The 23,592-nt window shown below is 38.8% G+C and overlaps 1 protein-coding gene and 1 long non-coding RNA gene across 4 annotated transcripts in view; both read right to left on the bottom strand.

Annotated features, from left to right (window-relative positions):
* LOC134299017 (uncharacterized) overlaps window positions 1–23,592 on the bottom strand; it is a 252,780-nt gene that overhangs the window by 153,387 nt on the left and 75,801 nt on the right. The gene's annotated exons all lie outside the window — the stretch shown is intronic.
* Window positions 1–23,592, bottom strand: part of adamts16 (ADAM metallopeptidase with thrombospondin type 1 motif 16) — a 126,091-nt gene that overhangs the window by 38,150 nt on the left and 64,349 nt on the right. For all 3 annotated transcript variants that reach the window (XM_008115056.3, XM_062980805.1, XM_062980806.1), the window contains 7 exons: window positions 21,107–21,260; window positions 18,508–18,603; window positions 9,255–9,403; window positions 7,918–8,090; window positions 6,028–6,158; window positions 4,467–4,590; window positions 71–315 (listed from right to left, as the gene is read on the bottom strand). In XM_008115056.3, coding sequence (XP_008113263.2) covers window positions 71–315; window positions 4,467–4,590; window positions 6,028–6,158; window positions 7,918–8,090; window positions 9,255–9,403; window positions 18,508–18,603; window positions 21,107–21,260 — 1,072 coding nt within the window. The remainder of the gene's footprint in view (window positions 1–70; window positions 316–4,466; window positions 4,591–6,027; window positions 6,159–7,917; window positions 8,091–9,254; window positions 9,404–18,507; window positions 18,604–21,106; window positions 21,261–23,592) is intronic.

A 23,592-nucleotide genomic window follows, 5' to 3' on the forward strand; every position in this document is an offset into this window, starting at 1 on the left:
AGGAGTGTTAGAATGGAATAATCCAGCTATGTGTACATTAAAGACTTTATTTTGTTATAAAGCAACATACCTCAATTACAAGGCTTTCATTTGTTGGTCCAGAAGCACTTAATGTCTCTGGTTCATTATGTGGTCTTCGATAGTCAAATATTGTTCCAGCAAAACTGTATTTCCCTGGCCAGTCGACAGTCCAGTATCCATTGAGATGATATTTTTTATTGGAACCACGAACAGCAAGATAGGAGTGGGAGGTGTTCATTTCATACACACGAATCCTTCGTGCTCCTGCAGGAATGGTGACTAATGAGTAGTACTCTAGATGAGGAAAAAATACATAGTTCAGTATAAAAGAAATGGCCGTGTGAAAGACAGGAAATTAACACACCAAGAATTTATCCCAGTTTGATGCCCTACTGGGGACCTGAAATAGGAACTTTATGGCCAAAGGAATTCTGCTGCATCAAATAACCTCTATTACAATGCAATTTTATGCATATTTTACTTAGAAGTATGTCCTGTTAACAAACTTATAGGTAGGTCACTGTGTATAGGCCAGTAGCCTTTGGTGTGGTGGTGTCAAACCTGTGGTTCTACAAGTGCTTTGGACTTCAGCTCCCATAAGTCCTGGCCAAAGGACAAGCTATCTAGGGCTTCTGGAAGTTGGATACTGCTAGTACTAATGCACTTTAAAATACAGCTGGCTGGAAGGAAAATAAATATTCTCCCAAGAAGGAAACTGCATCATTTCAATGGAGACTCAATCATTCCACTCCTTTGTTCTAATTTTCTGTCCCCTGCCATGGTCCTAGCACTGATCCTGAATGGACATGGGGTTGCACATCAGCACATTTCAGCAGACTAGGCAAAAAAAAACCCCACAACAAACAATTGAAATTGGTTTCAATTCACAATCAGCGTATATTATGGCCACTGTCCCAACCTCAAACCAGTTCCTGGGTATTTGTATAGAAACTGCAGTGGAACCAGTTCCTTTTAATCCACTTCCTAATTCAGCTTTAGTGTATTTTCTATTCAAGTAATCTAACCTTACAAAAGAATGGTGAACATACTATAATTCAGTGCAGATTATCCCAATCCAGGAAAACAATGGAATGGGATGATGGGTACAGTCTCATGGTCCACTTCCAATCTCTAAGCTCAGTTTTACATAAAGTGGAAAATTGTTCTAAGGGTTCTGCAAAATATTAGAGGTTTTGTTCCTATTTTTATGTAGACCTATTTATTGAGAAACTAAAACCGCATACTTTGCAGCTGTGCTTCACAGCACATTTTGATTACTTTTGTTCATCTCAATAATCAGTTCCAGCTTCAGGAGGGAAGACCTCAGACATATGCTATTTCTTCTGACGTTATGGATACTGGGGTGATACAAAGGGGTGGGGGTGGGCAGCAGTATGGTCTCTTCGTTCTCTTAACCATCAACATTACCTCAGTGGTTCCCATGCTCCTCTGCGTCCCTTTGCTCCCCTCTTTCACTTCTCCTGTCCCACCCTTGCGCTCACTTTAAACCCTCATCATTCTCATTGTCCTCCCACACACAACACCACAGAGGTTTGTCTTCCAGCCCACGAACTCCATTTCCCTCCTTGTTTCTGTTACTACAGTCCTTGACCACCATGTAACAAGCCAGGGTTCTTTTTTCCCTTTAGAGCCTGAAAACTGTGTAGGTGTGAGAATGGAAATCAGAAAAGGGAAAGAAGCATGATCACACTGAGAACATGGAAAAATGTATGAATTCTGTTATGGTCAGATTCTTATTCAAGTTACCCATATGGTTACAGGGCCAATTGTGAAAAGTATTCATATGTTTACTTAAATCTCATAGTAGGTGGCTTTCCAGAGAACAGAAGAGTGTTTTCCAAACTGGAACTCTCCAAATGTGCTGGACTATACATCTCTGGTTCTCTGACTGTGAAGCATAAGAGCCTGGAAAATGCTAGGTTGGGAAAGTTAGGAACAAAGGTTGAAAATCTTTAGATGACAATTTTATTCTCAACCTGATGAAGTGGATAGGGTCAATAAAAGCTTATGCTAGAATTTCCTTAGTAATCTCAATGGTGTCCTTAAGTCTTTTATAGCTTTCTTATTCCCAGATTGTATGGAGTCAAATTTATATTTGTGTAAGTCTTGTCCCTTCTTAAAATTTGGGATGCCTCTCAGGGTGCATCCAGACAGTGCCTAAAACACGTGCCCTCACACATTTTTACATGGGGTGTCCAAACAATGCCTCATGTAAAAACAAATCCCTTCGGGACAAAGCAGGAAAAACCTTTGTCCCAAAGTAATTTGATAGTAAATTAGATCCGGGTCTTCCTGAAAGACACGTGTCTAACCCACTATGGCTGCTGTCTGGACTGCCCTCTCAGAAGTTCTGGGAATTGTTCTTGCCCCGATGCACCCGGAGAAGGTCAGCAGCAGGGAATTGCTGGCCGGGTAAGTAATTTTTTCTCTTTAAGGCTTTTTTGGGGAAGCTTTGTTGGTGTGTGGGTGCCCTGCTGGAAGGTCCGGCAGGGCATCTGAACATCTTCCCCAGAGAAGAACAAGCTTTCTGGGACGTATGTGTACTGTAATACGGCCCAGACAAGACTGTGATGCAAACCTGATTGGGCTTGCATCACAGTCTTGTCTGAAACCACCCCCAATCACAGAACAGCATTCACCTCAAGTCTAAGTGTTAGCACCAAGTATGAAAGTACAAAAGGGTTTGGAAGCCAGAGAAGCCTAACCATAGCTTTATATGACTTGTCAGAGCTGTGCCCTGTAATTTATTTTGCTTTTTCTAAAGTAACTGCATTTGGTTCATTTAACTTCATTTCCCAGAGTTTCAAAGGTGTGAACTGGGCTAAATGCAGGCTAATCCACTGTCCACACTTCCAATGGGCACACCACTACATTGCTGGCTATAAGCAGTTCCCTTCCAGAGTTTTGTTGGCAATGTCACTTCTGGTAAGGCCATACCAGGGTACACAGCCATGTTATCAGAAATGTGACAATGTCAGGAAGCCTCTGGCAGGAAGCTGCTTGTCGTCAGCAATGTAGCAACAGTGGTTACAATGCTCTTTTGGCCTGGTTGGCTTTGCAGATGGCCATAGGGCTTTGGGGCTGCTCATAGGCTATATCAGTTTAACTCAGCTAATAGAATGGAGCCCCAGTGGCGAAGTATTTTAAAGCACTAAGCTGCTGAACTTGCAGACTGAAAGGTCCCAGGTTGAAATCTCGGGAGCGGAGTGAGCACCCACTGTTGCTCCAGCTTCTGCCAACCTAGCAGTTCGAAAACATGCCAATGTGAGTAGATCAATAGGTACCGCTCCGGCAGGAAGGTAACGGCGCTCCATGCAGTCATGCTGGCCACATGATCTTGGAGGTGTCTATGGACAACGCCGGCTCTTCGGCTTAGAAATGGAGATGAGCACCAACCCCCAGAGTCAGACATGACTGGACTTAACATCAGGGGAAACCTTTACCTTTACCTTAATATAAGCAAGTGTAGACATGGTCCTGGATATATTAAGCTTTCTGGCTCATATATTCGGCATACAAATCTGGTTTGTGACTAATAAATTAGGTGGATCTACTCTACTACTCAAGCAGTACATCTGAGTATTCAAATCACTGAATATACATTATTTTTTACTAAATGTAATTTTTATTCAAGAAAAAAATGAAATAAAACACATGACCAAGTTTTTCAGATACATAAAACAACTGACTAAACAACTTAATACTATCACTATCATTAAACTACAACTAAGCAACTATTAGAATTAACAAAGTATTAAGACAAAAACAAAGACACGCAGAAACAAAAAGCACACAAAAAAGAAATACACATTTCTTACTCTGATGGTTATTATCTCTTGTTAGTCGAAATGATAATGTTACCACCATTCTACTATAGGCAACACTCTACTATTTCATGATCCCCACAGTTGATAAATGCTCCATGGTTGTTGTGGAAAGGTAAATAATCAATCCCAATCTTTCTTAAAGTTAGGAAAATATATCTCCATTATCTTGATGCAGTGGAGGAAAGGGGGAAAACATTGATTTCCTGAATTTAGAGTGAAACTTCCATCCTCTCACACTATAGACTGTGGTGGCTAGAGCTGAGGGTTGCAGCAGAAGGTCATCTATTCCCAACTTCTCATAATCAGTGCAAACCCGAAAGCCTTATTACCAACCCCATATTGCAGATGGAGGCTTGTGGTTGAGAGACGGGGACCTCCTATGGCTAAATAGTAAGTATCTGGCTGAAAGGAGATATGGGTAACAAGGACCGCCTGTTTCCTACATGTTGACTCTGGTGTGCAGAAGTATTAGGTTGCTAAAATGATTGGATTATAAAACAGACAGGTTATACAAACTTTTGAGATGGTGTGATTTCTTCTTAGGTCTTCAAATAAATATTTATGCTATTTAAAAACAAAAACTCTAAAACTACTTACGATTTGTAAGGTGGTGTTTAGTGAACTGTCCCTTATAAATTCTACAAGTTGTATTGTCTCCTTTGCAAACTCCACACGCATCTTCCACAGCACTAGAGCCTAAGACCTGATCACAACCAACAACCTGCAAAACAAGAGCCATTTAGATGTGTCTAAATTTAGGTGACCGTGAGAATTCAATCCGCCCATTACAGGAAAAACTCCACAGTTTTAAAGTATCTAGGCTTCTTCTTGTGACCAAAAGAATGGAAACATACAGAGAAGAACAACCACATTCACGTCTTGCTTGTCAACATATTATTGCTATACATTTGAAATTGTGGTGGTCGGAGTGAAATCCAAATACAACCATGCTCTGCTTTCCTTTACTGGGCACCTTCCTCTTTCTCATACTATCTGTGGCTCTCTATGCCCCTGCAGGTCCTCTTGAAAGAAAAGTAATAAAAAATAGGAATGGGCAGTGGGTAATTTACAAGACCTTGGTTATTGTTATTTATTTATTTATTTATTTATTTATTTATTTACTTACTTACAGTATTTATATTCCGCCCTTCTCACCCCGAAGGGGACTCAGGGCGGATCACATTACACATATAAGGCAAACATTCAATGCCTTTAACATAGAACAAAGACAAGACACACATAGGCTCCAAGCTGGCCTCGAACTCATGACCTCTTGGTCAGAGTAATTTGTTACAGCTGGCTACAGCTGGCTGGCTGCTCACCAGCCTGCGCCACAGCCCGGGCCTGTGTTATATTGTCATATGCCTTCAAGTCAACTTCAACTTTCAGTCATACTATCCTAAGGTTTTCTTGGCAAGATGTCTTCAGACAGTTTAAAGCAGAGATAGTTGACATCTTTACTGTGATATGATTCCACTGGGATCCCTGTCCCATGTACACCAAAGTTTCCCTTCATTTCTCTTCTGTACTTTTCAGTCCAAAATCAGTTTTACTGTGTGAAATAGAAATCCCCCTCATACGCACACTATATATGCATACAGGATTGGCCATTGGGCACATAAAACAATCACACAGACAATCGCCCTGCACCACAAATAATGTGGCCTAAATGAAGATTGCCAGGCTCTTTGATTGACTTGCTGATAAGAACAATTCGAACTATCTAGTCATAACCATTTGCAAATGTGTTGAGAAGAAAATAGTTTTTGGGATCCCACGGTTGCCATCAAAATAGTAAATGCTTTTTCCTTCTTCCTCTATCCTTAGGCAGTATCTAGTAGTATAAATGTGTCTCATGATGTCACCACGCTAGGAGTTCCCCTGCTGCCATTTCACTGTACTGGCTGATGCTTTCTGGGGTATTCATAGCGTGGTTTTGTATTACAAGACATTGCCCGGGTAGAGGGAAAAGGAAATGGAGACTGCCAATCATGTTTTTGGCAGGAGCCATACTGCTCTTGCAGTATCTGACATATTACCAGTGTCCCTTGAGAAACATTAAGGTAGGCAGACAGATAATCACATTATGCCATCATTATGGAATAAAGATGGTAAATGCAAGTTAATAGCAAAACAAAGTACCTTATTTCATCATTACCTCACAAATCCCATCTACACAAACATTAGGGCCATCTTCTGAACATGGTGTCCCATCTTTCACTTTGTTAGACAGGGAAAAGAAGAAATCAAATCCTTCTGCAATACAGTAGAGCTTGCATAAATCTTGATCTGAAATAAAAGGAGAACGAAGTATATGGGTTGATTTCCCCTCCATTTGTGCAGGAAAAAATACTTTAAAAATAATGATAAATCCTTCATTCTCAACATAACTTTGAAAAAGTTGCTCAGGAGACTTTGGGTTCTTCCAGACAGGCTCTATATCCTAGGAACTGATCCCAGGTTTTCTGCTTTAAACTAGATTATATGAGTCTGCACTGCCAGATAATCTGGGAGAAACAGAAAACCCGGAATCAGATCCTGAGTCCCCCTGGGGAGATAGGGCAAGCTACAAATAAAGCCTTGTTGCTGTTGTTGTTGTTGTTGTTGTTGTTGTTGTTGTTGGATATAGGGCCTGTCTGAAAGGGCTCAGAACTGATGGCATTCACTACTGAATAAAGACTTGATAATGCAACAACTCACAACCTAATTCTGAATAATAATAATTCCTGTTGAACCAATACCACTTAGCCAAATGCAGGTGTATCAAGTTCTCATTGATTTGTTGTAAAAGCAGACAAAATTTACCCCCTTGGCTACATAAAATCCACAACTCTTATTTAAACCAAACTGGCCAATTTTCACTTCAACCACAGTCCAAACCACATAAAGTCTCACCTATATGTGGTGGTCTTGAGCCATATGCTCTGAAAACCCCAATATGTATGCAAATCAACCAACCAAAACTAGAAATGACATCACCTTTAATTTGAAAAAAGTAACCGCATAGCTCACTGGGTTTATCACAGGGTGAAACATGCAGTTGGCCACCCCTAATCTAATGGGTCTATTTTAGGGGCTAATGGTTGGATTTAGGCTTAATAACACAACCCAAAGATAATACATTCTACTGATTTAATGTGAAATTTAATAATTCTTTATAATTCTGTGCCACTGAATACAATGCTCCTGGAAATATGCTGAAATATTTTCATTCCAGTTCTGATGTTATGCATCCTCTCTTAGGGATGGAAAAATATTTGATTTTATTTGAAAAATTGTCAAAAATTATGTTTCTCGAGTTTCAGGAAACACTGATGTGAAGAATATGAATTTATGTCAATATCTGCAGTTTAGGATGTCCAAAATTCACATGAATGTTGTATTTTGTATGGAGGAAACACTATTTTATGTGGATATTTTTGTACATAAATTCTTTGGGTGCAAAAATGCTATGCAAAGCAAATATGCAGAATAAAGATTTGAAAAATGTCCCATTTTTGAAGACTTTCCTACTGATGGAAGAAAATTGCTCTGATTAATTGCTGCTTCCTTTGAGAAAAAAATTAGCAAGAATTATAGCCTTAGCTTATTAATTAGAAGTACAGTAGAGTTCCGGTTATCCAACATAAATGAGTGGGTGGAATGTCGGATAACCAGAATTTTCAGATAATAGGGAGGCCCTATTATCCCCTCCCGGCAAATGCGGGTGGTTGCCAGAGAGAGGAGCCTTGTCACTCTGGCGAGTGCTCGCCTGGTTTAGGGAAGACAGGTGTATGTTGCTAGGCAAGCGCACCCGGCTTCTCCAACGTGTGGGTGCTGGCTGGATGGACGTGGCTCGTCCCTCCAGCGAGTGCCTTCCCGGTTTATGGAAGCCCGGTGCGTGTTGCTAGGTAATGTGCACCCAGCTTCTCCAAAGTGCGGGCGCTGCCCGGAGGGACGAGCCTCAGATGCACGTCGGATAATACGGTAGGTCGGATAACCGGAAGTCAGATAACCAGAACTCTACTGTGCTCGTTTCTTAGACAAAATAATTATAACTGAGGTTTACCTTCCACTTGAGTGTATGGTTTCCACTTGTAATTCCATCCTCTGAATCGTTTGCTATTGAACTCTGCACACTGGGCAGCTCTGAAGCCAATGCTGTTCTTTGGGCATTTCTGGTTGTTGCAGAGTTTCAGCATCCGAGGAGAACCCTCACAGAACTTTCCTCCATGAGATGGTCTACAACATTAATTGAATAACTGCATCAGATCAGGTTTTAACAAGTTTAACAACATATATTTAAATGTTCTCATATAATGCAGAGGATACACTAGGCATTTATAGTAAGATTTTGATAAATTAAATGTTTAAAATAGCAACCTTCTTCAAGCCTCCACTAGTAATTTGTTTATATATTATTCTGTTTGCTTACGGTATTGTATATGCATGTTTTGGTATGGAGCTTTCCTGGTATCGAAGTTGTGGGAGGGGCTGCAGACCAAATGATCAGATCTGAGTGCTCAGAGCTCAGACTCCATTTTAGTGGATAGACACCATTAGACTTTGGACTGTTAAGAGCAAACTCATAATGCTGTTGATAGTAAGAAAGATGCCCTGTGTTATCTGCACAGAGAAACTACTCCAAATCTACCTGTAACTATATTGACAAGTTATATACCTTTAAGCTGAGTACATGAAGGTAACCAAATATGTTACTTTTAACGAATTCTACTTTATTTTTCTCTCTTGAGAGCATGCTATAGAAACAAGATATTTTATGGGAGGGTAGGCTATATTTTTGGGCAACCGAAAAAACACTTCCGAAAAACTGCTATATTTTGTACATTGGCATAATCTCTGTTCCTAACAAATCAGAGACAACTACATTATCAGTCTATCAAGTGAAAATCAAATTGCCTTGCATAAGTACATATACCACTAAAGAGAAGATTTTACTCAAAATATTTTTTAGCACTTCTCTGGAAAATCATACTTTTACAAAAGGTTATGATTTTCAAATGGTTGTGAATGCCATTTTTCTCCAAAAGGTTGTGGAAATTCTGGTTTTCAAAAATTAAAAACTGCTACTATATTTGATCTGGCTCTAATGCCTTCTATATAAACCTGCAAAAAAAGGGAGAGAGTTTCATGGGTGGAAGGAGAACTGGAAATAACAATAATAATAATAATAATAACAAAAACAACAACTTTATTTTTATACCCCGCCACCATCTCCCCGAAGGGACTCGAGGTGGCTTACATGGAGACAAGCCCAGGTAATTACAGTCAACTAAAACAATTTTAGCTAAGCAATTTTTCACAAGTAAACAGTTATAGCTCTTTTTTGTCAAGACAGAACTTACTGCGAAGTATTTCAGCATAGCAAATGAATTTTTCAGTCACCTTGGATTAGTGCAGTTTCGTTCACGATGAGAAATGCCTCCTCCACAGCTTCTGGAACATGATGACCACCTGGACCACTCTGACCAATGACCATGGGTGGGCTCAGGTCCTTCATCACCATATTTCACACACTGGCCTCCACGACACCACTACAAAATACAATGTGTTCATGCGTTTTATTTGTTTGCTGTTCTACAATTTCAAAATGACAATAGTTTAAAATTAAGCACTACAACAAGGGCATCAAAAGATTTTAACATTCGTTTTATGAAGGCCTACTCTCATTATCTAGAAATATTGTCATAATTAGGTAATCCATTCTGTATGTATTTAATAGTGTTTGATCTCTCAGACCTCTTCTACACTGCCATATAAAATCCAGATTATCTATTCTGAACTGGATTATATGGCAGTGTAGACTTGTATAAACCAATTCAAAGCAGATAATGTGGATTATCTGCTTTGATAATCTGGATTATGTGGCAGTGTAGAAAGGGCCTCAAAGCACTGTTTTATAAGAGTATTTTATTCATCTATCCCTCCATCCATCCATCATCAATAATGTGGTACATTATCTTTCCATCACTTTCCCATCAAAAGCTTGTTAGAATAAATTAAAAATAAGACATGCTAATATTTTTTTCAATAACAATATAATGGAAAAAAAATAAAAAGTGGTTTTTATTATTTTAAATAATTTTTAAAAGTATAAAAATGATAAAATGGATTGTGGAATATTTTCTTTTAGAATGATGTTCACATATTTATTATTTCCCCAAATAATTTCTAAAACTATCTAAGTTTTAGGTAACACTATGTATAGTATCAGATCATTATAACTCCTGGTCTTGATGGCTTTTCTCAGCTGATTTTATGAAAATCAATGCATTATGTCAGCTCGACATTATTAAGAACTAGTGCACAAAAGAAAACACCCTAATACACGAAGAATACAGAAGTTATAGGAAACAATAAGAAGACACAACAAAACTGTATGAGTAGAATGTCAAAAGGTAATATGAGAATAGCATAGAGCTTTAAGGACCATTATGATGTACAGTGTTCCCTCATTACTTTGCGGTTCACTTTTTGCGGATTTGCTCTTTCGCAGTTTTTCAATAAACTTTAAAAGACTATTATAAATCATAAAAAATTACAATTCACAGCCTAAGGAAGAGGGAAAGGAGAAGCTGAAGGGAGAGATAAGGAGCCCAAGCAGCAACGGGAGGAGAAGGAGGTGATTTATCAACACACGATTGGTTGATAAAGACTTAAAATAGTGTATAACTACTAAAGTAATGTATAAATATTAAAATAAATATGGTGTCCCTACTTTGTGGATTTTCACTTATTGCGGGTGGTCCTGGAACCTAACCCCAGCGATAAGTGAGGGAACACTGTACTGGTTTGAGCTTAGGACATCTTCACACGACCCTTTCAAGCTGTGCTGTTTCAGTGGCAGTCACAGGCAAAAGAGGAGGCACGTAGGGCGGCTTGTGGGGCCCTGCACACCCTCCCTCCTTCCCCATCATATGGTGGGGATGGGACAGGGTGCTTTGGTGTTGCCCTTCTGCCCTTTCCCCCATCATATTGAGGAAAGGGGAGGAAAGTGTGGGTAGCTACATCAGAGCTACCCAAAACACACTGTCCTCCCTGTGGTGGTGGAGGAAGCACCTTCCAATCCTTCTCCTCTACTTTGAGGGGAAAGTGGGTGGGGTTTGCCAAGCATTCTCTGATGGCACTTGATAGGCCCCATCCAAGCTGCATATAAAAGTGGCAAAACAGGTCTATTTTCCCTGTGTGAAGAGGCCCTATGACTCTGGGGATTCCCTGTATGAACCTCTACTCAGCCACAGTAACCCACGGGATGTAAGTTACACTTACATGGCCTTGAGGAAGGCAAAGGCTATCTGCCTTGGATAAATCCAAAATTAACTTCCCCAGGCTTTGGTGGATACTGCCAAAACAGTCAGCCACCGTACACATAAACCCATGGATTCAACAAATCATGCTGTTGCTGCTCAGTCGTTTCGTGACCTCATGGACCAGTCCACGCCAGAGCTCCCTGTCGATCGCCACTGCCCCCAGTTCCTTCAAGGTCAACCCAGTCACTTCAAGTATACCGTCCATCCATCTTGCCCTTGGTTGGCCTCTCTTCCTTTTTCCTTCAATTTCCCCCAGCATTGTGATCTTTTCCAAGCTTTCCTGTCTTTTCATGATGTGGCCAAAATACTTCAGCTTTGCCTCTAATATCCTTCCCTCCAGTGAGCAGCTGGGCATTATTTCCTGGAGGATGGACTGGTTGGATCTTCTTGCGGTCCAAGGCACTCTCAGGATTTTCCTCCAGAACCAGAGTTCAAAAGCATCTATCTTCCTTCGCTCAGCCTTCCTTATGGTCCAGCTCTCACATCCATAGGTTACTATGGGGAATACCATTGCTTTGATTATGCGGACCTTTGTTGCCAGTGTGATGTCTCTGCTCTTCACTATTTTGTCAATGTTGGCCATTGCTCTCCTCCCAAGAAGTAAACGTCTTCTGATTTCCTGGCTGCAGTCTGCATCTGCAATGATCTTCGCGCCTAGAAATATAAAGTCTGCCACTGCCTCCACGTTTTCTCCCTCTATTTGCCAGTTATCAATAGGTGTAGTTGCCATGATCTTGGTTTTCCTGACGTTTAACTGCAACCCAGCTTTTGCACTTTCTTCTTTCACCTTGGTGATAAGGCTCCTCAGCTCTTCCTCACTTTCGGCCATCAGAGTGGTATCAACCATAGCTTGAAAAAAAAAAAAAAACACTACCTGAAAGCAAATCATCATGTACTGAGCACGATGCTGATGTGTACGACATGATGTTCACCATCATATATAAGGGATATCATTTTCCTTTGCCATTGTATATAATAGGACTTGAGCATCCATGGAGTTGCAGTGGATACTGAGGCTCACTGTAATGTCTGAGGCCAGCAGGAACCACATGAACTACATTTTTCATGTCTCCCCAAGGCCCCAGACTATATTGTTAAATACTCAAAAGAGAATTTAAAACCTTACTTGATTTTACTTTGAGAAAGACAAACAGGCAAGTAGACCATCAACATTATCATCATTGCATTATTAGAGCAGTGTGTTTAAAGAGATTTTTTTTAAAAAAAAAAACAAGAAAAAAACAGGCCCTTTTAGGAGGTGAGGTTGAGTGAGTTTGTTCCTATCTGACTCATTCTATCATATGACTACAGTATTTATATACTTACATTGCAAGTATACAATGTAGTACATATAAGATGGGAGATGGAGCCTGCAGCATAATGTTTCATGCAATCATTTAACTTACAGAAGATCCATGTAAAAAGCTGATATGCAAAAACAGGAAACAAGAAACATAAACACAAATGTTAAGCTGCTAAATACAACTCCAGTATAGTTGTGTATTAACTTTATGAGTGTGTTAATTTGGTAAAGATTAATGATCGCTGCAAACTTCACTTAGTAAATCGTAAAAAACAACAGTATGTTCAGTTGTAGGAATTCCTTGGCTTTCTGAAGTATTGCTGCCACTAAGCAACAAGAAAAGACATGAGGTTTTTGGCATTTGGCAAAGCTCCCTAAGGTCAAAAGATTTATGCTTTCCTTTGAGACACCTGGACTGTATGATAAACTACTGTGTGTCCAAGGTCACATAGCTTTCCCAAGAGACAAAACAATCCTGATAGCATTGCATTTCTATTTCTTTTAGCCTTCAATTGTGATGCCAATGCAACTCCCTGATCTGGAAAGTTTTGCCCTTTTGGGTTTCAAGAAGTCTCTCTTCCCCCCAAAAGTGTTTCTTTTTAAGATTTTTAAAACACATTTTATTGTAGCAAGTTGAATGCAAAACACCTCAAAAACTGGAAAGCCTAACTAGATATTCCAAGGAATGTGTTCACAGTTAGTACAAGTGTGAGATTAGATGTGACACTAAAGCCTTGTGGATTATATTCTGGGTTATATGGCTATGTGGAAGCCTCTAAGGTCCCTTCTACACTGTCATATAATCCAGTTCAAAGCAGATGATCTGGATTTTCTATGGCAGTGTAGATGGGGTCTAAAACTCCCAGGGTGTCCTCACACACCGGACATGGCAGCCAATGATCTGGAGAGGGAGTAGTGACATAATGTTACTGGGTGTTATCATAGATATACATGTAGGCCTAATTCAAAATAATTCAAATGTCTTTTCAGCACCAGCAGAAACTAAGGCTGGATCTACACGGTTTTATATGCCAGGACCTGATCTCAGATTATCTGATTATCTCAGATTATCTGGCAATGTAGACTCATATAATCCAGTTCAAAGCAGAAGATCTGGGATCAGATCCTAAAATATAGGACAGTATATATCGAGCCTCAGTTCTCAACCTGCCACTTGTCCTATCAAGGATTATTATGGCAAAATAATCAGAAAGAAGTCACCAAAGGCACTGCCTTACCTTCCTGTGAATAAATCTGTGTAAATAGAATAGTGATTTTATTACTCCGGTCCTTCTATAGTTGGATGGTATGCCAATCTTCACGCTATGTGTAGGACTGGTTTTAGCATACAATCTTTTATCTAGGAAGAAGAAATACCTTGGCAGGCCCTAGTTTTGTATGTGTTAGGGCCCTTCCACACAGCAATATAACTCAGAATATCAAGGTAAATAATCTACAATATCCGCTTTGAACTGGATTATTTGAGTCCATGCTACCATATAATCCAGTTCAATGTGGATTTTATACATCAATGTGGAAGTCACCCAAGTCCCTTCCACCACATTTCATTGTATTTGTCATCATATATATATATATATATATATATATATATATATATATATATATATATGTTCAGAACAACATAAAAACTGTTTTACAAAAAGAAAAGCTATAAAATGAATCTCAGCATTTGTCACCACAAAGAAATGGGGTGGAGGGGAAGAAAATAATTTTTCTTTAGGAGTCTGTGTGCTTGTTAGTTATTAAAGGTGAACATTCAAGTTATTCAGGTTAAAGTACTTCACACTTTACATCATAGTTTAGAAAAAGGTCTTGTCACTGTCTTGCTTCACTGACATCTATAATTTAGGATCTTTTTAGAAAAAGCTTAGTCAGCAATGAAGTCGAGTGCAATAAGAAACCTGAACCTTAGGAAAAGGCTGGGTGTATGCAGCATTTAAGGAAACCATTCCTCTCAAATTCCAATTAAAAATTGGAAGGCACACAATGACTACTGGTTCTGCAAGTGCTCTAGGGTTGATGATACTTAGATTATGGTTGTTCAAATTCATCTCTAAGGCCCCTTCCACACAGCTATGCAAAATCCACATTGAACTGGATTATATGACAGTGTGGATATTGTGGATTATTGATCTTGATGTTTTGGGTTATATGGCTGTGTGGAAGGGCCCTGCATGTCTCTATTCAGTTCCAGTTCCTTATACATTTCTTGGAACATTGTAGATGCCACCATTTCTTGAAGGTGCCTTGGAGAATACAAGTAGTGCAGAATGCAGCATCTAGAATAGTGATGGGAATAGTACTTTTGTTATTAACACCCATTAGTCCACAGCAGCTGTAATGGGGAAGTACTCCTCTCCCAGACTCATCTTAGGGCCCCAGAATAACTATTGTTATTAATATTAATATTAATATGATTATTAACACCCATTAGTCCACATCAGATGTAATGGGGAAGCACTCCTCTCTCAAACTCATCTCAGGGTCCCAGAATAACTATTGCTATTGCTATTAATATTAATATTAACACCCATTTCATTTTTTCAGCATTGGCAATGGGAGAACAGTAAAGGAGTCTGGAGAAAGAAGGCTTTCAGTGTTGAATTGCAGCCCAGTGTCTGCAGTAAACAATACAATAAAACCTGATCTGGAAAATAATGGGATTCTACTCTAAATGATCCTACTGTAGCTGTATGTACAACAATCAAATTCTTTAGGATATAGTAGACAAATAGAGTGTCGTTACTGGTGAGCATATTATTCAAAGATTCCTTTCCAAAGTGATGCCTGTAGCATTTAGTTCCGGTAATAGAGGGCTATAATCTGGTTGTAGACATGACCTAGGAAATCCTCAGAAGGCAAAGTGTCTTGAAAATTAACACATATTTTATATTAGGAAAATATTAAAATATATAAATTTCACCCCATAAAAGGATAAAAATACAATTGAGGTAATTTCAATAAAAGTACAGAATATGCAGCTTTGGCCCCTTCTACACTGTCCTTATATCCCAAGATCTGATCCCAGGTTGTCTGCTTTGAACTCGATTATATGAGTCTCCACTGCCATATAATTTGCAATAAACAGATAATCTGGGATCAGATCCTGGGATACAGGGCAGTGAGTATGTAGCAATAGGAATATCTTCAAGAAGAAATTAATCAATTTATACCTCCTATACAAGTGGATCCCAACCTTTTCCAAGTTGTGACCCCATTGTATAGAAGCAAAGTGACCCATAACCCTGATACATTAAAAATAGGCTTTTTAGTAAGGTATATGAAAATATATATAAAAATAGATTTTTCAGTATAATATAAATTGAAAATAATGTTAACTCATGACATATTTAATGCGATGATTGAAATAGTAACTCATTAACAAGCTTAAAAATTCACGGTTGAGTTTTTGTTAATTCCAATACCATATCATTCTCAACATTTAATCTGTTTCTTGTTTTGGTTTTCAATTGAAGAAGCATTGAAAATCCACTCTCACAGAGATATGTAAAAACAAAGAGAAGTAAAACTCGAAACACAAGCATGGTGACATTTAGATGATGTGATCTTTTGTTTTCCCTTTTGATGATTTTCATAGTTCACCACTGCATGGCGACCCCACAGAAAACTTTTCATGACCCCATGTGAGGTCATGATCCATGGGTTGGGAACTACTGCCTTATATCAGTTTTCTCCAATTGTTCATATTGGTGGTAGATGGTAGAAGCTGATGTCCTAGGGGACACCAGGGACTTCATCCCATGGGATAAGTAAAGCATTTAAGATAGTTGGTTTTTCTTAAGCTTCACAACACCCATTTAGAAATAATATGCATGATTTTCCTACCCCATCACACCTTCTCCTTTTCTCTGTTTTCTTTAGGATTTATCCATTTGATTCGCCATCACATGGTAGAGATTTGTTTCCCATTTTGATTATTTATCTTTTTTTTTAAATCACCTTAAATTGTAGAAAGTGGTTTAAAATTAACCCTGATCTTTTCCCAAGCCACTGCATTGGTGATTGTAAGAAGTGGTTTAAAATTGGGGAATTGGGCATTTTGACTTCTCTCATACATGGCACCATCGTTTTATTTACAAGCAGGCAACAGGGATTAACATCACATGGGGAAATTGGCAATTTCTCTACATGAGGAATTGAAAGATAAGTCGATTGCCACCTGGGGAAACCAACACTTTAGAAACAGCAACCACACAGTTGAAGCTTGCGTTGTGTGAAGGGCACTGTGGGTTGCCGTTTCTTAAATGTGTAGAAATGCTGATTTTACTACATAGGATGAAGTCCCAGATCGGGAAATGAAAATCCTTACAAATTTTGTTTTAGTCTACAATACAAAGTCTAAACTTATAAGGGCTTAATTCATACAGAAAGAGAAACTGATTCTTTGTTCTCCTCTTCCCCCCCCCCCCCCCAAGGTTTATTTATTGAATTAACTCTATTATTTCTCAGCTTTTCATAATCTGTTTATCAATCAGCAGTAGATCTGAAAATCTTCATGTCTTGCACTTTCCAACATCTGTGCATTTAAAGCATCAGTTTCGAGTGGTTGTCTACAAACGTACATTTGGAAACATGTACAAACCTACTTCTATGTGCGGATCTTTTTTTCCAGATAAAAGTAGTTGTGTTTGAAATGCAGAAGTTCAAAGGATCTACTAATTAGATTTTCTGTTATCATTTCAGATTAATCTAGACCTTAACCTTTTATTCTTATGATAATGATTTATGGCAAAGTGAGCTTTAGAAATTGGAGAAGATAGTAAGGAAAGCAAACAGATTGTACATAGTATCTGATTTATAGATGAAGTAATCTGTTTAAGAATAATTGTTTCTGTCTGTTATTCTTGGACAGAAAATATATACACACCACTTCTCTTGGGGCTGTCAGTCAGGATTACACTCCATTTAACCTAAAAGCACATGTTGGCTTTGATGTGAAGAGCTTAAATTGTGTCTGTCTGGATTCCTCCTGACATGTGCCATGTATATGATATCCTTAAAATCTAGACCGGAGTCAAATATCACTTTGGTTTGGAGGAAGGAGGGTGGCATGATATTGTTTCTTCTGGGAATGTAAATCACTTCTCCTCAAAACTAACTTGCCACAATATCAGCTGAATTCATCTGCTTAGATGAGGGGTTTCATGCCTTTTATGGCATCCTCTATGTTCCATCCAGCTGACTAAATGTGGAAAGAGGTGGGGGAAAATGCGACTAGCAGCAGGTTGCTTCCATGTCAGTTTGGACTTTAAAGGGCTATTCAAGGTGCAAAACTCTATCCTCCAAACAGATGCATAATCTTGGATTGCTCTTTTAAAATTCAGATTAAAACCCAAAGTGGGGGCACCATTAACTTTGACATGGAGGATACCTGCCACGATGAGGTGCAGCATAGCTGAGCTGTTATTTCAACATCTTGCTCCCAGCTTCACTGCATTCTGTCTGGGGGGGGGGGGGGTCAATGAAACATGACACCATCAATTCAATCAGAATGCACATGGATGGTTGTTTAAGTACTGGGACCCTTTTTCTCATGTTCATTCCAGATGAGGATACATGATACTATCAGAATTGGGAGAGAAAACTTGGAGCCCTGTGGATTACAGGGAGAATGAGGTGGCTATAGAGAGAGAAACTGAGATGGTGAAGAAAGAGAGTTATGAGATAGAAAGAGAAAAGAAATGAGAGTGAAATAAATAAGATTGGAATTCAGGAAAATGTTGATGACACAGAAAACAATGGTGCTGAATTAAGAGAAAACATTTACAAGATGCAGAAAGTAAGGACGGTATTATTATTAGTATTAGCCCTCTTGATTAGCAGGTTCCCTATCTGCAGTTTCAACAAACTGCATGGATTGTCATAGTCCATACTTAAAACGGTGGTGGCATGCATATCATTTATTGTCCACTTTTAATTCTTTTTATCCCAGTCCCATCCCTACCACTATCCTTATTCAAAAACGGTTCAAATAGTTCCTTACCATGTCATAACCACACATTGTCCCTTCTGCAGCTGGCATAAATTTGGTTTCACATTTTCTTCCAACTCGATGGCACCACAATGCTTTGCAAATATCCTAATGAGAGATAATGACAGCAATAACATGTGGAGTTGGGAATTATAATGTCCAGTTCTATTAATAGTAGCGTTAACAGTTCAGGATTACTCCATGTCCGGAGGTTTCTGAATCAAAAATTAAGACCTAGGAATAGTCTCTTGTTGTATTAATCATTATGCCTGAAGTACCAACTTCAGTTGTTCATAGCTTATCCTTTAAACACATTTGGATATTTAGAAGAAAATAAAGGACTACTGACTACTGACTACTTCCAGATCACGATGAAATTATTAGTCCTTCTCATTTATTTTAGAGATGGGATAAAGGAATTTTTAATTTAGGTGGGCGCAGAGCCTTGGGGCTCGAATGACTATAAGAGAAGGTGAAAGCTTCATAAATAAATGAATAGACCCCCCCACCCTTACCCAAAAGTCTTTGCAAGTCACAGCAACAAATCATAGCAAGCTGTTATTATACTAGCTGAGATGTAAATTTGTGCACATTCCTCTTGTCTGAAGCTGAACTCATGAAAACTGGAAAAGTTTTCCACAAAAAGACAATCCACAAAAACTGTAGATCCTGAGATTTGAGAATTCCAATCCACAGTTATAGTTATATCAAAAGGAAGCATAATTCTTTATGTGTTTTTGACGATGGATTTGTTCTTTTATAAATTAAGGAAGAATAGCAGTAGAAACCAACAATATTAACAATATTGAGATTTGGAAATACAAAATTTCCACTAGATTATACATATCAGAAAATGTTATGTTTCACTTCAAGGGCTAAACCTAATTCTTATTTTATTTATTTATTTATTTATTTATTTATTTATTTATTTTATACACTGCTCTTCTCCCTCAGGGTGACCCAGAGCGGTGCTGATTAAAGAAAAAAAGTTAGATTTAGACTAGTGTTGCTACTTATTAAGCTTGACCATAGGCCTAAATCCAATTGCTAACCTAAGCACAATCTATCTATGTTCAAGTGATGCATCCAGTTTATCCATCAAATAAATGTTTCAAGAAAAATTAATAGATTTATCTCATCTTCCCTTCTCATTTGGAGACAGCTTTTTCAGTGATGGCACCGCAACTTTGAAATGCTCTCCCAAGAGTGGTCCTCACTCTGATATGTTTCTAGGATCAAATCAAATCCTTATTTGTGTTGTTGAAGGCTTTCATGGCCGGGATCACAGGGTTGTTTTATGTCTTTTGGGCTGTGTGGCCATGTTCCAGAAGTATTCTCTCCTGACGTTTCGCCCACATCTATGGCAGGCATCCTCAGAGGTTGTGAGGCATGGATAAACTAGGCAAGGAAGGTAACTATATTTCTGTGGAGAGTCCAGGGTGTGACAAGAGTCCTTTGTCAGTTGGAAGCCAGCGTTAATGTTACAATTAATCACCCTAATTAGCATGGGAAAGGCACGAGTCAAAGAACATGAAAGGCACTGCAGCCTCACTCAACCAGAGAAATCAGCCATAGCAGAGCACTTGATGAACCAACCTGGACACAGTATATTATCTGAGAACACAGAAATGCTTGACCACTCCAACAACTGTCATGTCAGACTACACAGAGAAGCCATTGAAATCCACAAGCATGTGGACAACTTCAACAGAAAGGAAGAAACCATGAAAATGAACAAAATCTGGCTACCAGTATGAAAAAAAACTCAAAAATCAGAACAGTAGATGAGAAGCGACACTCTGAGGGCAGAGGAGCCCCAAGGACGGCTAATGACTATGAACTAAGGATGCCCCCAGGCAAGAGACAAACCTTTCCAATGCTAATTAGGGTGATTAATTGCAACATTAACGCTGGCTTCCTACTGAAAAAGGACTCTTGTCACACCCTGGACTCTCCACAGATATATATTTACCTTCCTTGCCTAATTTATCCATGCCTCACAACCTCTGAGGATGCCTGCCATAGATGTGGGCGAAACGTCAGGAGAGAATACTTCTGAAACATGGCCACACAGCCCGAAAGACATACAACAACCCGGCAAATCCTTATTTTCTCAGGTTTTAAAACATTTATTGATCTATTTTAATGGTTGGCTGGTGCCTGATTTCAAATATCAGGTCATGCAGAATCTCTTGGTCTCAGACTATAGCAGGGCCACTGTTTTTCAACTGCTATAGATACCTCTCTGGGTCTTTATGAGGTTAGGATAGGGAATCACTTACAACCTCATTGGATGGGAAAAATTGCCAGTTCTATGACAATTTCACACCTCTTCAAGCAGGAAAGCCCCAGCTCCCATCACACAGTGTTGATCTATTTCCGGTGGGGCTCCATGGCTGAAGAGGGATCAAATTGGTGTAAGCGGCAGCGATGTCAACACAGGAGGTTTCCTATGTTGCATTGAAAACAATGGGGGGAAGCTGGATGGTGTCCACTTTCTCCATGGGATGAGGTGAAGGGGAAGGCAGGTGATGTACAGTGTGGGGTGACTGGTTCCCCTAATGTGATAAGGTCCTTGGATAGGGTTGAGTTGGGAAAATGGGTTTCTTACCTTTTTAAAGTCCATCATACACAGCTTGGCTTTCTCTCCAAATTGCCACTTGCACTGAATAGCTGCATCGTACAGTTCTCCTGGAAGCTTCTCTGGATACTTGTACTCTTCCACAGGCTTAGGTTGATCAGCAAGACATAAAGACTGAGCAGAACTACAAGAGACCCATACAAATATCTTTGAGTATATCAAATGCAACTTTAGATTTCAAAGGAAGTTTGAAACAAATGTACCGTATATACTCGTATAAGCTGACCCGAATATAAGCCGAGGCACCTAATTTTACCACAAAAAACCTGGGAAAACATTGACTCCAGTATAAGCCGAGAGTGGTAAATTTCAGAAATAAAAATAGATGATACCAATAAAATTACATTAATTGAGGCATCGGTAGTTTAAATGTTTTTGAATCTTTACATCAAACTGTAATTTAAGATATGAGTGTCCAACTCTGATTAAATCATTATTTTCATCTTCTTCAATGTAAATGTGCGTATGTATCCTTTTAATAATAATAGAATGAAATAATAAATGTAATAATAATAATATATGCAGTAAAATAATAAATGTAATAATAGAGTAAAATAATAAATGTATTAATAATAACAAAAATAGAGTAAAATAAATGTAAAAGTAACAACAATAATATAGTAAAATAATTAATGTAATAATAATAATAGATTAAAATAATAAATGTAACAATACTAATAATAATAGAGAAAAATAATAAATATACCATATATACTTGAGTATAAGCCAACCTGAATATAAGCTCGCCAGGACCCTCACCCGAGTATAAGCCAAGGAGGTTTTTTTCAGTCCTAAAAAAGGGCTGAAAAACTAGGCTTATACTCGAGTATATACAGTAATCTGCTTTTGCTATTCAGTTCTGAAGCAAGACTACTTTAGGTCGCAATAGTTTCTCCTAAAAGTTCTTCTGCACGTTAATTTCCATTACAATTAGAGGACAACTAACATAGAAAATAGCCAGTGTAGTGTAGTGGTTTCAGTATTGGACTATTATTCTGGAAGATCAGTGTTAAAATAGTTACTTGGGTATGGAAACACACTGACTTTGGGTAAGCCACAGTCTTTCATCCTCAGAGAAAGGAAATGGCAAAATCATTTTGAACCAAATACTGCAAAATACTAGCTTGTGTTAAGTGTACCTTATGTTTGGTATAAGCTGTAAATGATTTTGAAGGCACACAACAACAGATTCTGAAGAAGCACACATGAAAAACTGACTGGGGTGATGGTGGAGAGAATGTATTCAAGAATACATCTGTTGGAGGAAAAATATCCTAGACCTTTGTAATTCATGTCTTGGTTCTAAATAATTACAAGAATGACAAAGCCCTGAGTATTGCTACAGTTCATGATCACATAACTAGGAATATCTTTATTCATATACTAGCCACAAAGTCTGGAAAATGCAGAAGACTATGCCCAGTGTAGCACTAAATCTAGAATTTTTAAAAAATCCTCTGGTTGATGTCCCAAAGCTCTTAATTTGGATTAAATATTACAAATAATTGAGTTGACATCTAGATGCCTTCAGTTCTTCAATACCTGACTTGACATCCAGATGCCTTCAATTTTGTCCTGCTGAAAAACAAGATTAATTTATCCTGTGAACGTTAGACATATGTGTCACTTTTCTAATATTAGCCTCTTCTTCTAAAATAAGAATTGCCATACTGGCATCATGAAACAGAATGAGATATTTTCCTATTAATATAGGAAATGACAGGATAACATGATCAGTATTTTTAGTGCGTCTGAAAGAAATTAGCACAGGAGCCTGTGTTAAGCTACATAACATCCATAACACATCATCAGTCTTACAAGTGACAGAAAAACAAGACGGCTTGAAAACATCACTGTGTCACCCTTATCAAGTTCACTGTCTATAGATATTTTTGTTTTCAGAAAGATGAATGCATCTCACTTATGAGTGTTTAGAAGAAATGCCCATGATAAAACGCATAGGCATACATCAGTGGATGTCAAAATGGCATAATGGTAAGGTTACCAATAGGAGCATCCGGTGGCCTAGGGGATAAAAGCCTCGTGACTTGAAGGTTGGGTTGCTGACCTGAAAGCTGCCAGGTTCGAATCCCACCCAGGGAGAGCACGGATGAGCTCCCTCTTTCAGCTCCAGCTCCATGCGGGGACATGAGAGAAGCCTCCCACAAGGATGGTAAAACATCAAAACATCCGGGCGTCCCCTGGGCAATGTCCTTGCAGACGGCCAATTCTCTCACTTCAGAAGCAACTCCGGTTGCTCCTGACACGAAAAAAACCCCCATTTTAATAGTGGAAAAATCCATATCTCAACTGATCCATGAAGTTCATTGGGTGACATGAGCTGCATCCCTTTAAGATGCTCCATACCTTTCCATGTAATCCCTCAATACATTATCAAAATGCCTGAATAAGGATGATTTCTATTTTCTAATCAAATGGGTGAACTCAGCAATACT

This window comes from Anolis carolinensis, chromosome 4 (assembly GCF_035594765.1).
Source record: "Anolis carolinensis isolate JA03-04 chromosome 4, rAnoCar3.1.pri, whole genome shotgun sequence".
In the NCBI taxonomy this organism is placed as follows: Eukaryota; Metazoa; Chordata; class Lepidosauria; order Squamata; family Dactyloidae; genus Anolis; species Anolis carolinensis.